Source organism: Indicator indicator, chromosome 5, assembly GCF_027791375.1.
Source record: "Indicator indicator isolate 239-I01 chromosome 5, UM_Iind_1.1, whole genome shotgun sequence".
In the NCBI taxonomy this organism is placed as follows: domain Eukaryota; kingdom Metazoa; phylum Chordata; class Aves; order Piciformes; family Indicatoridae; genus Indicator; species Indicator indicator.
This window is the reverse complement of record NC_072014.1, coordinates 24476657-24493993: the sequence shown is the minus strand read 5'-3', so window position 1 is coordinate 24493993 and position 17337 is coordinate 24476657. Positions and strand designations below refer to the sequence as shown.

General features: G+C 39.0%; 1 protein-coding gene across 2 annotated transcripts in view; it reads left to right on the top strand.

Moving 5' to 3' along the window:
• The window catches only part of SLC4A10 (solute carrier family 4 member 10), a 118749-nt gene that overhangs the window by 13680 nt on the left and 87732 nt on the right, over positions 1-17337 (top strand). The window contains exon 2 of one of the 2 annotated variants that reach the window (XM_054380746.1): positions 9087-9168. In XM_054380746.1, coding sequence (XP_054236721.1) covers positions 9087-9168 — 82 coding nt within the window. Of the gene's footprint in view, positions 1-9086; positions 9169-17337 lie in introns of those variants that run through there. The other variant, XM_054380747.1, reaches the window with a different exon arrangement.

Sequence of the window (17337 nt, the reverse complement as noted above, 5' to 3'; positions counted from 1 at the left end):
TGGCTTGAAGGACATAATTATTTTTTATTGTCTTTGTGAATAGAGTGGATCCTAACAGTGTCCTCTGGTGTTGCCCTCACCAGTCATCATGGCTTACTGATGACCTGAGACAAAAGGGTCATACTGTTTTTTTAACACTTCAGTTAGATTTGGTTCAGTCAGGCTACCTTCACTGATAGTAGACCAGCACTGAGAAACAGAAGAATCACTGAATGTTGTACCAGTGTTAATGAGAGAGGGAGTTAATTTATTGTTGATCATGTTGACTTCGGGAGAGCGGGGATGTGGGAAGAAGATGTTTTGAATTATGGTTGGAATACATTTATGTAAAAGGTGCAGACTCCAGACTACATTTTTGTGTCTATAAAGGAAGAGTACTCCTCTTGTAGCTGCTGCTATAACACGTTCTGGTAAGTTGGTCATGACCTCTTTCCTTCTTTGCACTTTCTACTTCCACATGAATAGCTTCTGCAAGAAGACTGCCTTCTATGATTCTTCTCCCTGACCCTCTTTCTAGGTAAAGAAATCTGAAAACAGAATATTTTTTCTGAGGCTAAAAGTAAATCCTTTCAGATGGGAAGTGCGTCAAATTTAAATCCCAATATATCTTATTGCTGATTATGAAACTAGCAATTAACATATTTTATTTCCATTTGCTGCCCAGCAGCTAATATTCTATTGCATGTTGGGCTATACTTGGCATGTCAAACTTCTAACTGCATCTAAATAGTGCTGTTATCCTGGATCTATCTGCATCCAGCACTGGGCCAAGAGAGAGCCCAGACAAGCTAAAAGTAAATCTCATTTGGTCTTTGGATGAAGCCTTCACAGCCATCTTCATGCTGTTGAACTTCTTCACAGCAGCTGACATGAAGCCTTTTGAGTGGAAATGGTTCTGGGTTTGGTTGTTTTTCTTTTCTTCACTCTCCCTCTCAGTCGTGTTGCTGCAGCTGTTAGTACAATAGGGTCGTTTTCTGGTGGGAAAGTGCAAAGAAAGTTGGACATCTAGCTACTGTAAAAAGTTACTATTTCACCTTGATTTTCTATTTTCTTTAGATAGAAATCTTGTCTTTCATTGAATAGGTGTGTAAAGACTTTACTAAGTAACATGTTTACCTTGCAAATGTAAGATATGTATTGTTTCTACCTGAAATGGCTTTTTTAAGAGAGAAGATTCCTTATCAAATGATAATGGAACATTTTAGTAGTTAACGCATTCATTTATACCTCAATTCATAGTGGCTGTATTGTGCACAATGGTATATAAGCCAGCACAGGATGCTTCAGTGTACATAAACACAGGAATTACAGGTATTAGTGAGCATTTACTTGTCTGTAATTCTGCTTTGTTTTATTCTTGCGTGCATTTTTCTGCTTGTGTTTCATTTCATTAAATTTGTGGCAGTAGAATGTGCTTAGATTTAGTGTCTGCAATGCTTATCTGTCTTTCTATGGAACTGCATGATTACATTAAATGTATGCTTAGTCTCTGGTCAGTAGCAAATAATTTCTTTGGAGCCAGTGCTGATTATACAGTTTTTAGCAGCATTGCAGAAGGTAGTATTTTTTTATTGAGTCATGCTAAACAGTATGTTGGCTTTTGCTCTTAAAAGAGGAAAGGGAGAAAAGGAAACAGAGAAGGATGTTGTTTTGCACATGACATGCAGCCCTGGGAAAAGTGCAAATCTGGAATGATAAATAATGGCTTTCTACTTTGTTGCATAGCCTGAACTATGTGGAATAGAGCTGACCAACAGGAATATGTGCTTTATGTTAACTAGTAGTGACTACTGCAGAAAGCTGTCACAAACCCAGTTCAATTAAAGGAACATTTAAAAAAATAATTCTTCAGACCTTAAGGAACAGATGTCACTGCATTATAAATGTGTTTTGGTGGGACTTCATTGACAGGTGGATAGCAGGGAAAAGGATGATACAGTGTCACTAGTTATATTTCATCAGAAAGATAAAATTTGCTGTACTTTTGCCTCAAAAAATTGCTAGCTATGATTATATGTAATATAAGCAGTTAAACACAATAATATTTTAAGATTTCTTTTTTTCTACTGTGCTTGTCTTCAGAAAGAGAAAAGAATTGTAGCATCTAAATTGTTTGTATACACATACATTAAATCAGTTTTGCGTGACTGTGTCTGCTCAAGGACAGTTTAAAGGACAAGGCTGAACATGGCAGTCATCAGTGATTTGCCTCACACAACAGGGAGGCATCCATCTACATAGAACAGCTTTATAGCCATGTAGGTTAATTGTCTTTTCAAGATATTTCCAATATACTCTTGGCATCTCCTGAGTTCAAATAGCTCACTTTTCTGTATCTTTAATAATGCCATCCTTATGAAATGTCAAGCTAAATTTAGCCAAAATCATCTTAAAAATCCAAATACCATGTAATGAGTCTGTGAAATAAAGAGCACACAAGGGGATAATGCTGGAATATCTTCAGAGTGGGAAGGCGATCATGGTATGTATGTAATGTCTCTATCAATGTTTAGAATTTCATTACTGCCCATTTAATATGCAAGATCTATTCTATTACCTTTACAATATAATGTATGAACTGAAATCAATATATTACAGAGTTCCATCTTATTGATAATATAAAATAATTCTGTATTACACTTTCTATTATTTATAGCAATGTAATATTTAACGTTTTATGATAGGCATTCCTGAGTTCCAGATGGCATTGGAGAATTATGTAGGTTGTCTGATCATCAATAACTGACTTATATGAGGAAGTAATTAATACTATGATTACTTTGTTATGAGTCAGCAGGTGTGTCATATGCATGGTTTCTAGTGCAGAAGAAAGCAAAATGGCTTCTGCTCTGCTATAAATTTTAAGGAAAGGAAGGTGCCAAAAAAGGATTTGCTTTGGTTATGTTGTGATTTGTGCTGTGGCTGTATTTAGAATTTAAATAAAAAGGGAAAGGATTTTACATAGAGGTTTAAAAATCCTGGAAAATGTTCTGGAATATTAGTACTCATTGTAGATGGTTTTTATGTTGTATTTCAAAGAAAAGCAATCATCCAGTTTACTGAAAACCCTGACAAACGATCAGAGAAAGAAAATACATGTAGCCAGGTATGAAAAAAATTAGAAAGAAGGATTAAGGAAAGAAATAATTTCTCATTTTCCATGTAAAGTGAAAATTCTAGTGTTATCCATTTTGATTGTCTGTTCAAAATATATTAGCACCAACTGTCGTACCAGTGGAGCAGAGTACCTGCTAAGGACAGCAAGCTGTATTAATTGCAACTATTTAATAACTTCCTACTGTCCTAACAGTTTCCTATTTTCTAATATATATTTATCGGTTTACATTATTTCATTTGCTGTGGCGATCAGCACAGATGATCTTCAGTAAATTTTTGTGCAGCATCCAGGTAGCTTTTGTGCTATATGCAGCAGTGTTTTTTAAGACCATGTATTGGTTTTCCTTTTTTAGTAAATACTCTAAATGTATAGATAATCTACCACGTTATCGTCCAGAATATCAGGAATATGTCCTAATTCCATCATCCAGAAATATACTGAAGTTCTACAAGTGTATGTGCCTACATTAACACATACATATTAAAAAATGTGAAAGCATTTGATACTCTCCTGCACCACATCTTTGTCTCTAATTGAAGAGACATGGAATTGGCAGATGGGCTGCTCAGTGGGTAAAGAATTTTTTAAATGGTTGCACTCAGAGTAGTGATCCATGACTTGATGATGAGTGGCATTCCTCAGGGGTTGATATGGGAACCAATATTATTTAGCATCGTTGCTGGTGACATGGACAGTGGCATTGAGTGCACCCTCAGCAAGTTCACTGATGACACCAAGCTGTGCGGTGCAGTCGGTATGCTAGAGAGAAGGGATGCCATGCAGAGCGATCTTGATAGACTTGAAAGGTGGGCTCATGTGAACCTCATGAAATTCACTAAGGCTAAGTGATTAGCTGTAAGAAAGAAGCTCTTCACTGTGAGGGTTGTGAGATACTTGAACAGTCTGCCCGTGAAGGTTATGTATGCCCTCTCTCTGGAAGTGTTTGAGGTTGGATGGACTCCTGAGCAACCCGGTCTAGTGGAAGGTGTCCCTGCCCATGGCAGGGGGGCTGTAACTAGATGATCTTTAAGGCCTCTTCCAACCCAAACCATTCTATGATTCTGTGTGTGTCAAATGCCTTTTTATGGCTCCATCTTCGAAAGAATTTTCTTTCTTCTTTACGCTCAATCATCAACGACAAAGCAGAGACAGTTTAGAAGAGCTATAACTAAACCCACCTGAAAATATTTTTCATAAAATTGTATACACCTTCTCTAAATGTGTAGTTTCCACATTAATTATATTATTCTGAGGTGTGGAAGGGCACTGCACAGTTGTGGGAGGTGACAGGTTTAAGGATCAGCTGCTTTGCATTATGAATTGCCATTAGGTCTGTGTCATAGCTAAAGATGGTCAATTTGAGAAGATTTCCAGGAGATCATTTGTCTAGCTTTGAAACAACTGTGGTAGTGAGCTTTATCAATGCATCAGTGGACAGAGGACTTTTTGTTTTTCGTTTCTTAGTCTTGAGCACTTTTATTTCTTCTAAACAATACACTTGGAATTCCTGGCAACAGGTGCAGCCTAAATTTATTCTCTGATAAGACAGTGTTGATGTAAGAGTTGAAAATCAGTACTCCTAGTAACTTTTTTCCTTCATGACTACATAACACAAAGAGAAGCCAAAAAAGTCTTGGAGGGTGGTTTATTTCCTTTTAATTTTGTTCACATACCTTTCAGTGTTATAATGTGCAGTTGCCCTGTAAAGGATGCAGAGGATGACTATATGGTCTGCTTTTCTATACTCACTACTGTGTTGAGACTTCTAATATGAAGAACAAAAGTAGTAAAAATTGCTTTTATAAGACTCCTTCATTAAAATAGATTTTTCATGTGAAATATGTGCAGCAGATGCTGCTTTATGGTGAAGGTAATTTCAGCATTCATTAGAAAATTGTAAGAGGTGAACTCATGGACTGAGTAGAGTTGTGAGCCCTGGTTTCTAAGGAGCTTGTGGTTTCCATGTGAAAGCCTCAACTTTTTTCTTGCTCTTTTATCCTAGATGCATTAATTCTTTTGCTGTGTGTTTGCAGATATTTTATTGCTTTAGGGAAATAGTGTTGTGTCTACATTTTAGGTTTATCATTGTCTGATAAATATATAAACCCACAAAATATTAATAAATATAATGAAAAAGAGAAATGTTAGGTGATTTATAAATATATTACAAGTTTATTGTGCTCTGATCACAGTTTCACAGAAATACTATTCCACTGGCTTCCATAGCATTGCTCTCAAATTAAGCCAACAGAAAGCAAGTCTAGTATATTTATTTTTATGTAAACTTTGTACAATTACATTGTCTTAAACTTTGTACAATTAAGTTGTCGAAGCTGCGCACTGTAAAATTATGACAAGGTATTAATATATGTTGGTTTGATGTTCAAAAAAGGCCCATTTTATGCCTAAATGTTGATTTTTATCAATCCATTGTTTTCCATCATCATCTCTTCATGTGAGTAAACTGTGCACATTCTAAATCAAATGATTTAGCCCTTCTGTAGTGCTTTACAGTTCTGAAATGCTGTGTGAATACTACTTAGGGCATAGAGCAGCATGGTGAGGAAGGTAGATAAGTAAGCATTATTATCCCTATTTTACAGATGGGGAAGCTGAGGCACAGAGATTAAGTGACTTTTCCAAAGCCACACAGCAAGTCAGTGGCAGATCCAAGATTAGCGCTCGGGGACTTCCTGGATCCCTCTCCCATGCCTTAAGCAGTAGACCACACTGTTCACCCGACTCAGCAAGCAACTCATTGCAGTTATGGACAGTTCCAAGGACTCTTACCTGGTCAGTGTGTCCACAAATTTGTTTACAGACTGCTGAAATATGTCATTATAGTTTGAATACCTCAGTCGTAGCAGTTTTGTGCACGATGTAAAATTTCTGACCTTCATCATCTTCAAATGGGTTGAAAAGAAGAAGTGGTAGAATTCTAACATAAAAATGGCCTGCCTGTTAAAAAACATTTAGTTTTTCATACCTTCTTCTAGTCCTGCTGAAACTGCAGTACATTCATGGCTTTGGGGATATTAAGTGTGGAGGTTGGTTGTGGCTTGGTTCATTAAAAATACATTAAAAATAACTCAGAGCATGTCTTCCATGGTTGTCTTATGATTAGTCTTGCTTATACATACAGTTTCAAACTCTTGTTTATTGCAGCACTTAAAAAGAATAACTTCATAGTTTTCCTGACATGCTAATAAAAACCAGAGCATTACTAGAAATTGTTTCTAGTCTTTATGCATCATGGGACAAGTGGGGTGGATCTGCCACTCTTCTTACTTGTATTGCAATAGTACCTACCTGCAAGGAACTGAAAACCTAATTGCACTAAAGTGGCAGTGAGCCCTTCCTTCCCTTCTCCAAGGAGGCAGTACAGGAGTCACACACATTACTTCTAGACTAAATGCAGTGTGACTTCTGTACTGGTAAATGCAAGGTAGTTTTTGTACTGTTCCCTGGGAATTGAAAGTGTAGAGTGTAAGGCTGTTTAATTGGACTTTGCTCAGTTTGACAAGTGAATTGGCAACATCACAATACTTCCAATTAAGCTGTTTTTCCTTGCAATATTAATGGAATAAAGCCACTTCTGGGAATGAGGGAAGGCTGAGACTTGGTGTGACATTACAGGAAATGGAGGCAGGGAAGAAGAAAAGGATTGCCAGAAGCTGAAAACTGAACACATGGGAAAAGAGAAGTCAAAGTGTATGAGCATATTTTGATAAATATTAATGAATTAATTTGTATTTAGTTTACTTTACTTAGATGATCTGTAAATGTTTTAAACTGTCCAACAATTTAATATTTCCCCATTTTAAATTTCCCTTATTATTGCTTCCCTAAGGCCTTTTCAGAATCAGTGAAGTACTGAAGGCTGTCTTGTGCTAGAATAGCATTACTTCTGATGTGGTTTGTAGTACTTGGCCTTTGGCATCATGCCTAATCATTAACCTGGAGGCATGGCATCATGCTAGCATGACAAACACACTCAGTTACGTCTAACTGCTTAAAATAGTGGACTCATTTTACCTAGGATGATCAAATGGTTTGTGTGACATTGTACTGCCCCGGTACATCTTAATAGATTATTAGCTAATCCTAAATTATTAAAACAAGTTTCAATAGAAGGCCTTTTCCCATTGTCAGATTTCAGTTGCATGCTATTCACTGCAGGAAAGTTCTAAGAAAGGCATTGTAGTACTCTCAAGTCTCTTTAACAGCCCAGATGCTTGGTGATGACACGTTCATAGGAATTTTCTACAGAAGATAGCTACAGCATGACAGCTATTTTTGTTGAAAGAGAGGAGCCTGAAACAAAAGCTTACGTCCAGAACACATGACATCCAGCTCTCAGTGTGAATCTTTTTCCCTGGAGCATATACTCCTTAAGGAGAGTTGCTTATGCAGGTTTATTCTTGCTACATTCTATTTCATTCTACATATAGACATATATTTAACATTTAACGGTGGTATTCAAATCCCCCTGCCTCGGAGTTCCTTAGGACAGATATTTTATATAGTGAGAACAAGCAGTTGTAGCTCTAATAGCAGTTACTAAACTCTTCCACTAATGACAAGCAAATATATGTTCTTGATATATTAATTGATTTTTTGGGTATAATTAATATTTTTTTTCTTCATCATCATGTACTGGAAGCCACTGTAAATCATGCTGTAAAATACATGCTGTATTTAGTAGCTGTTTTTTTATAATTGCTGGTGTCAAACTCATAGCAAAGCCACTATTTGTTTTAACACAGCATCTAGTCCCCAGCTGCTGAACTCCCCAAAGATTTCTCTACTTAGGAAAATGTGGGTTTTATTTTTTATTTTTTTTATCTCAGAAGTGGCCAAAATAACTAATTTCTGCAGCTTTTTTAGCCTTAGCATAATAGCTTAATTCATCACATAGAATATCCTTGTAAGAGCCTTCCAGTACTTAAAGAAGGCATACAGGAAAGCTAGGGGTTACTCTTTTTTGAGGAGTGTAGTGTTAGGGCTCATGGTTTTAAGCTAAAAGAGGGTAGATTTAGAGTAGATACTAGGAAGAAGTTTTTTACTGTGAGGGTAGTGAAGCACTGGAACAAATTGCCCAGAGAGACACTTTTAATTACTGGAAGTGCTCAGGTTGGATGGGACTTTGAGCAACCTGCTCTTAGTGGGGGGTGTCCTAGCCCATGACAGAGCAGTTTGAACTAGATGGTGTTTAAGGTCCATTTCAACCCAAACCATTCTGTGGTATACAGCACAGCAGAGATTACAGTTAAAATAAATGCATGACACTACAGTATAAAATTCAACATTAAATACACATCCTGAGGGAGAGCAGCCTTTCTGTTTTCTGATATTAGTATGGGCTGTCTGCCTCTTTTGTAATTACAACTTGATGTTTGTAAAGAAAAGCCAAAGCTTTGCAATTTAGCAGTAAGTGACGATTGTTTTCATGGTATTAAGAGTTTTCTTTCTTATCATATTTTCACTGAGTGTCATTCCCTAGCTTTGTCAAAGTATAGACTGTTGTTGCCAATAATTTGGGAATTCTGCATGTAGCTCAGGATCCTAGTCTAAAGACAAAAATTACATGTGCAATCCTTTTCTTCAGGAGTACAATAAAAAACTGCCTGAACCAGACGTTTCTTCTCTTATGTCCTTCATTGTCCTCCTGTCCTCTCATGCCCTCATGTTTTTCTTAGTGCCTAGTAACCAATGTTTTACTCATCATCTTGCAGGTTTTAACAGGAGAACTTCATGTCAAATTTAGCTTTAATCATACTTCAATAAAAATTGGTGCAAAAGGAATATATTTTAATCAGGAAAATTAGATTAATAAAAACTATTTCTTCCTGAGTAGGAAGAATAAAAAAATGCATGCTAAAAGAATTTGTTTCATAGTACTATACAATCTTTTCAGTGGTTTCCAAATGAGAAGCAGCTTAACTGTCTTTTTTATTCTGTTTTGCAGAGAAACGATGAAGAGGCTGTTGTGGATAGAGGTGGAACTCGTTCCATTCTCAAAACACATTTTGAAAAGGAAGATCTAGAAGGTAAGAGATTATTTTTTGACGCATTACATTCTCTGTTTCTTTTGCAAGTTCTGAAATGCAATTCCAATATGTAAATACTGATTTGAGCAGAGATGCAAAAAGACTGAACAATGCAGTAGAATCTCATAATTTATTTTAAAAAGATAAATATTACCATTTTCTCACAGCAGTGCTCAGGTACAGATGATGGTGAAAGGAATTTACTCCTTTCAATGATCTATAATAAAGTTCTGTAAACGTGCATGTATGGCTTCAAATAAGTATTTCTACATTAATGCTTATAATGGTTTCTGCACTGGTGTTAGACTCCTTGTGTAGTTGCCTAGACGCATCTTGAGCTGAATGAAAACATTCTGCAGTGTCACAGACTGGGCACTGCATAATAAGTTCATAATAAGCACTGCAGAAACCACATAGCATCACTGTGCAGAATAAAGTGAGAAATTGTGAGAATTGTCCGATTCAGACATTCTCTGAAAGAGTTGCATTTCCCTTTGTTTAGTGGATCACACAATTATTCTGGTTACTTCTGTACTTACAATCTTGTACTGAGTTGTGTGACACCCCCCCACCCCCCCCACCCCAAGTCATAATTATTGTATGAAACTGAATTTTGGTTGCACATATCCCATCCATGACACTGAAAGTTTTTGATTTTAGTTGTTAGCTTATTGTGGTGGGATGCGGAAGATTCTTTTTGTTGTCATACAGAGAGCCTCGGGAACTAGCCCAAGAGAAATTCTTACATCTGGGATCTGTTTCCACATCCTACATTGGAAAAGTTCATCTGCCTCAGGTCTAAGGAATGGTATCTTCATAGAATCATAGAATGCGTTGTGTTGGAAGGGACCTTTAATGGTCATCCGAGCCCCCTGCAGTAAGCATGAACCTGAGCTTTCTAAATGACTACACTTGATTTCTTCATATGTATTGTTTTTGGTTTTGTGGTGGTTTTTTCCCCCCCTTTTCTCTCTGACAATGAATTTTGCATTCTGTGTTGCATGATGGACAAATAGATGATTTCTTGTGAATGTCATATGATACACAGGAGCTCCCTGCTATTGCTTCCCTCAGCAGTTCAAAATGTAGATGTGGCTGTGTGGTCTCTCATAGAAAGATGTAATGTCACACAATGTAGCATGTGTGATGTAGGCAGCTCTGAGCACGTGCAAGGGGAGAGCTCAAGTAGGATGCTTCCCAGGTGACATTTAGGGTTTTGGTGTCTCCAGGAGTAAGTGGCTGCCAGTGGATCAGTTGTGGACTTAGGCACACAACCTCTTTTTTTGAATCTTGCACTTAGTCTTCTGTAGTCTTCAATCATTTGATTACATCTTGGACAAAGTGAAACTGTTGTATCTGGTTTCCTTAGAGAAACACTTGATAGAAAGATAGGGACTCCCTGCCTTCCTTTCTCCATGGTACTAAATTTTTTTGGGGGTGAGCCTACACAGAAAAAGTCTTGCTGCTGGGTCGTTTTACTGACAATGGTAAAGTGGCATTTTGAAAATGGAGAAGGTTCTGGAGAATGACATCCTTAAGCTCAGTCACATGAGTGGACTCGAGTGGTAAGGCAGTCAGAATTACTGTGATGTTCCACATGTGAGTACATGGAACTTAAAGCCTCATCTCAACATTTGAAGGAGTATATAATTTAAAAACTGTATTTAATTGCTATTTTTCTCCACCGTCCTGTATGTGTCAAGTTCTCCTGTGAAATACCAGTGAAAATATTCTCTCAAAAATCTGCTCCTAGGATGTTATCAATAGAAATCAGAACATGACAGTGGCAGCCCCCTCAATCTTTCCATCCATTTAAATTGTTTAGAAAACTTAAAAAGTCTGACCTTACACAGTGAGTCAACTTTTCTTTGAAATAACATTGCACTGCTGTGTAATTTTCTGACAAAACAATTATTCAATGTAGAACACTTCTAATGTGTCTAGCCTTCTCAGACAGATTTCATGTCCACTCTAAGATCAGACTGTTGTCTTTAAAACTGTGATCACTGCATCCAGAAATATGAACTGACAGAAAAAAAGAGAGTGTAAATTTTAATATTCAGTAACCGTTAATAGCATGTCCATTTCTTTTGCAGTGGATGAGTAGATATAACTCAGAAATGTTGGTGTCTTATTCTGTTGGTTTTGTGGAAAACACTTTTTTGGTAATGGCATAATAACTATCAAATAAGCTGGGTAGACCCCCATAGGGGAAAGTATTGTGGCTTCCTGGAGCCCAGGTTAAGGACATCACTAGGAAACTTCCTAGGTTGGTACAGTCCTCAGACTATTACCCATTACTGCTATTCCATGTGGGTGGGGAAGAAGCTCTGTGTCATAGTCCAAGAGCAATCTAAAGAGGCTTCAGGGCCTTCGGACAGTTGGTAAGGGAATCTGGGGCACAGGTTATTTTTTCCTTTTTCCTTCCAGGTGTGGAAAGCAACAGAAGGGTCCAGTCTATTAATGGCTCCTATTAATGGTGCTGGTGTCACTGCCATGACTGTGTTTTTTTATGACAATGGGATGGCCTACATGGCACTATGTTTGCTGACATCTAATGGGAGACACCTTTCTCAAAGAAGCTTTGCTCAGGAGATTGCAGGCTGATTGATAGGGCTTAAAACCAGATGTGAAGGGGGAGGGGGATTACAATATCAGGCTTGTCTGTAACAAGCTGTGTAATGACACACCAGGGTTAGAGGGACAATGTGCTAGTAAGGGCCTTCAACCTGTTGTCCTGAGGCCATGGACACTGCAATACAAAGTCTTACAGAAATGAGCCAGGGGCTCCCAAGGTAGTGGGAGCCAGCAGGGAAACATCAGTGAAACACCTTAAGGGAGTTGAGGGGTGTGTCTTTTAAGGTGTAACAGCTTACAGCCCAGCTGAAGTGCCTCTACACTAACCCGCACATCATGGGCAACAGACAGGAAAAGTTGGAATCTACTGTATTGCTGGAAAGCTACAACATAGTGGCCACTACTGAACTTGGTGGGATGATTTGTGTGACTGGAATGTGGCTATTGATGGCTACGAGCTGTTGAGAATGGACAGGACAGGAAGAAGGGGAGAAGGTGTTGCCCTCTATGTTAAGAAATGGATAGGGTGTGAAGAGACGTCCATAAAAAATTGTCATCAGCAAGTCGGAAGCTAATAGGTAGGAATTAGAGACCAAGGCAGCAAGGGGAGCCTTGTTGTTGGTGTCTACTACAGGTTGCCTGATCAAGGGGAGCCTACTGATGAAGCCTTCTTACTCCAGCTAAAGGAGGCATCATGCTCACAGACTTTCTTCCTGCTGGGGGATTTCAACCACCCCAACATCTCCTGGAAAAGTAATACAGTGAGCTGTTGGCAATCCAGGAGACTGCTGGAGTGCCTCAATGATAACTTCTTAAGAAAGAAACTGGACACCCCTATCCAAGGGGATGCAGTACTGGATCTGATGGTCACTAATACAGGTGAGCTCAACAGGGATGTCAAGACTGAAGGCAGCCTGGGCTACAGTAGTCATATGCTGGTGGAGTTCACAGTCCTAAGGATATGAGTCAGACAAAAAGCATAGTCAAGACCCTGAATTTTAGGAAAGCAAACTTCCATCTCTTCAGGGAGTTAGTCAATAGGACACCCTGGGAAACAGTCCTCAGGCACAAGGGAGCAGAACAGAGCTGGCAAATCTTTAAGGATGCTTTCCAGAGAGCACAAGAGCTCTTGATCTGTAGCTGTGACAAACTGGGCAAGAAAGGGAAGAGACCAGCATAGCTGAGTGGAGACCTGCTGGTCAAACTACGAGGCAAGCTGTGCAGTTCCATCAGGGACAGGTATCTTGGGAGGAGCATAGTGGTGCTGCCTGGTTCTATAGGGATGAGGTCAGGAGGGCCAGGGTGTGGCTGGACATGGACCTGGCAAGGAATGTGAAGAAGGGCTTCTACAGGTATGTCAACCAGAAAGGAAAGGTAAAGAAAATGTCTGCTCCCTGCTCCAGTAAGCAAGCATGGCAAGCTAGGAATTGACAGAGAAGGAAAAGGCTGAAGTTTTCAACAACTTTTTTTGCCTTGGTCTTCACTGGCAGCCTCTCTTCTCACACCACCCAAGCTGAACGACCACAAAATGGGGACCAGGGGGACAAAGTGCATCCCACTGTAAGTGAATGCTGGGTTTCCCAGGAAGGTGGTGGAGGCCTTATCCCTGGAGACATTCAAGGTCAGGCTTGATGGTGCTCCAATCAATCCAATCTATTTGGGGGTGTTCTTTTCACTGCTGGGGTATTGGACTAAATGACCTCTAGAGGTCCTGTTCAACCCAGTACATTCTATGATTCTGTGATAATCAGGTGCTAATTGCATAGCTTGAAGTAAAATCATATCATTAGATAATTAATATGTTATGTAATTTGCTCTTTGACAGACATTAGGTTTATGTTTTAAAAATGTAAATAGCTAGTTACTGAATATTCTAGCAAAGACTGGTTTAGACAGGGTTTAAGTTTCAGTAGCACCATATCAGCACCACTTCCAAAACTGCAATTCATATGAAGATCTAAAGCTTGTCTAAATCTGAAAATCAGTTCAATTTTTTCAGATTAAATCTTGAAATTGTAAGTATTTTGCTATTTCTTAGTTTTAGTCTATCAGTATTCAAATGTCAGCAATACTGATTTCACTGTGTACTAAAATTTTTCTTGGTCCAGCAAATGCTTGTGTTTGCGTATTTTGGTGCAACCATTGTGCAAATACATTGCTAGTACGTATCTTGCTAAAAGTATGACAACATCATGGTGATTAATGCTTCCTGAAAGTACATCCAGAACACCAGAATTTTGCCTCAGTCTCTCTAGATCAATGTTTTCTTTCCCTGGGGACCTAGAAGAGGAACTGTGGTGCTTACAGGAACAAATGTGCTCATCCTAGTGCCAGTAATGACATTTGCAAAGTGTACTTCAAATTGTATATTCCTACTTAAGCTTTGTAGTGCTTTGTAGATTGTTTGCAGGACATTGACATTTGTATTTCCAGCATGAATACTTTTTCTATGTAATTCATTTTCCCTGAGCTATAAGGTCAAGATCAGTCACTAATACTGTACAGGTCATTTGTCTGACTGTTGCATTAATGAAGGGACAGCAAAAGCATAACTAAAAGCAAAACAAGAAGCCTGTCTTCCTTAGTTATAGTCACATCTTTTGCATGTTACCTTTCAATGTGTGTATGGACAAAATTTCTACAGAAATAACTATGCTCTTACTTTTATCATTGGTAGAATTCCTAAATGAGAATTGGGTACTGGTTCTGGATACTAAAATCCTTAATTGGAAAAGGGCAGTTTGTACATGTACCTGTACTGGGAGCAGGTAGGCAAGTTTTCATAAACAGGTGTGCACATCAACAAGCAGTTGCACTCACACAGTTTATTTTGTGTTGTTGCCTCTGGCTGACTGCCATTGCTTCAATCCCTGTTCAGTAGTAACAGTTTTCTGACAAAGTGGGTATATGTACTTTCATATATTAAAAGTATTTGGATTGATCTGTGCGTGTCTGGAGACAGATCACCTGCTGACATATGCAAAAGGATTGGCACTAAGTGCACTCTGACTAAGGTCTTATGATTACATCTACCATGTAGCTGAGAGTGAAAATGACTTCCATGGCTGTCCTTGCTAGAGGTGGTCAGATGCAGATCCTGAATTTTTGTGGCAGGATTTCAAAGCTGCTGTGGTTATTACTGTGGCCTTGTGTTGAGAAGCAGCTTCAGTAGGGAGGCAGCTGGAGATAGAGTTGTTAGGTGAAGATCCAGGCATGAATCAGGGATGAATTCTGGCTCTCTTGGAAGAAATCTCAAAATTGTAGAGTCATATAATTGTTTTGGTTGGAAAAGACCTTTAAGGTCATCAAGTCCAACCTTTATCTAACTCTATCAGGTCTGTTGCTATACCTTGTTCTTAGTAGCACATCTACGCATATTTTATACACCTTCAGGAATGGGATTCAACCATGTCCCTGGCGGGGCCTATTGCAGTGTTTGACAATCCTTTTAGTGAAAAAGCTTCTTCTAATATCTGATACAAACCTCCCCTGGTGCAACTTCAGGCCATTTGCTTTTGTCCTATCACTTGGTACTAGGGAGAAGACACTATCTCCCACCTTGCGACACACTCCTTTTGGGTAGCTGTAGAGAGTGGGAAGATCTCCTCTCTTCTCCTCTCCTTCTTTTTGCCAGACTAAAACAGTTTACTCAGCTGCTTCTCATAAGACTTTCTCTCCAGCTTTGTTGCCCTTCTCTGGTCATGCTTCATCACCTCAGTGTCCTTCTTGTATCACAGGGCCCAAAGCTGAGCACAGTACTCAAGGTAGGACTTCACCAGTGCCAAGTACAGGGAGACAAGCGGTTCCCTGGTCCTGCTGACATTTTTTCTGATACAGGCCAGGATGCTGTTGGCCTTCTTAACCACCTGAGCACACTGCTGGCTCATGTTCATACAGCTGTCAAGCAGGTCCTTTTCTGCTGCTAGACAACTTTCCAGCCACTCCACTCCAAGCCTGTAGTGTTGCATGGGGTTGTTGTGACCTGTGCAGCACCCAGCACTTAGTCTTGTTAAACCTCATACGACTTGCCTTGGCCCATCGACCCAGCTTCTCCAAATCCCTCCGCAGAGCCTTCTTAACTTTGAGCGGATCAACACTTCTACCCAATTTGCTGTCATCTGCAAACTTACCCCTTGTCCAGATTATTGACAAAGATGTTAAACAAGACTGGCCCCAAAACGGAGCTCTGAGGAACACCACTTGTGACTGGCTGCCAAATGGGTTTAGTTCCATTCACCACTGCTCTTTGGGCCCAGACATCCACCCTTCATGAACCCATGCTGACTGAACCTGATCACCTGGTTGCCCTGCATGTGCTGCATGGTGACACTCCAAAGTGATCCTTGACTCTGAGAAGTCAAGGTATTCTTAAGCTCTTTGTTTCATTCATTTTATCTAAGTGGTATGGGAAAAAATTGTCTCATGGGAAATCAAGTTTGCTGTCTTTCATGTCTCTCAGGACACAAAACCCTGCTTATCCAATATATAAATCACTGTATATCAGAATATGCATTCTGACACTTTTTGACAGAATTTAGATTATGCGGACTGATTACTGAAAGTCACAAAAGACCTCAAGATAAATTAGGAAACAGACATCACTAGGACAACACAGAACAGGATGTAGAAGCTGAGGATATAAGCTCAATAAACCAGAAACTAATTTGAAATGTTAGTGTGCTTTGTAGAGATGCTTTGTATTTAACAACCTGTGTGAAAGGTTAATTTTTATAGCAAATGTCCTGCTGACCACAAAAATAGAAACCCCACAGTATGTCATTATCCTTTTAAAAAATGCTTATTGTAGTTATTTTTTCTTTTTAGATTTGTTCTAGTTTGTGACAGTAGTTTAAAATTTACTTAAATGAAATTTTGATTATATATAGTTAGGGTTGACATCTAAAAGGTTCATTGTAATTGAACTCTAGTTTAATAAAAACCTGAGTGGCTCCAGATAGTGAAGTAGACATTTATTCTCAAAAGACTTGACATTTTTTATAGAAATAACATGATTGTGGACCTGTCTTCCACTGACATTATTTACTTGAAAATTAATAGGACCTAGCACCTCACAAGACTGAAAGAACATAAATCTTATTAACCTGTTGGCCTTTATTCAGCCTTGCCCCTGTGTAGATGCAAGTCAGCTACTAATTCTGCTTGGCCAGACAGGAACATCAACCAAGGTCTCCCCTCCCTTTGTCTGCCAGGACGCTACAGCCTGTTGCAAATAATTTGTTACCGCATCAGTACAGATGCCCCTGCTTCAAGCTTCCTTGGCTCTGCTTTCCTTGAGTGCCCCATTCATCCCTATGTTCACTCTGAGCGATCTCATTCTGCTTGCAGCATTGTTTGTTGGAGAGGTAGAGTACAAGCTGTGGAAGTAAAGACTTGAAGAAAGGTTCAGATTGCTCTACAGCTGTAATGTTTGTTGAGGCTGTATAGCTGTAGGTCTCTTCAAAAAGATATTTTGGCTTTACAGGCACAGAATTCTTTCATTTTGTTGCCTACCAGGGATTAGATGCTCTAGCTTGTTCCATTTGTCATTTCGAAGGCACATCTTTCTGTTATGCCTCTTGCTAGTTTTGTCTC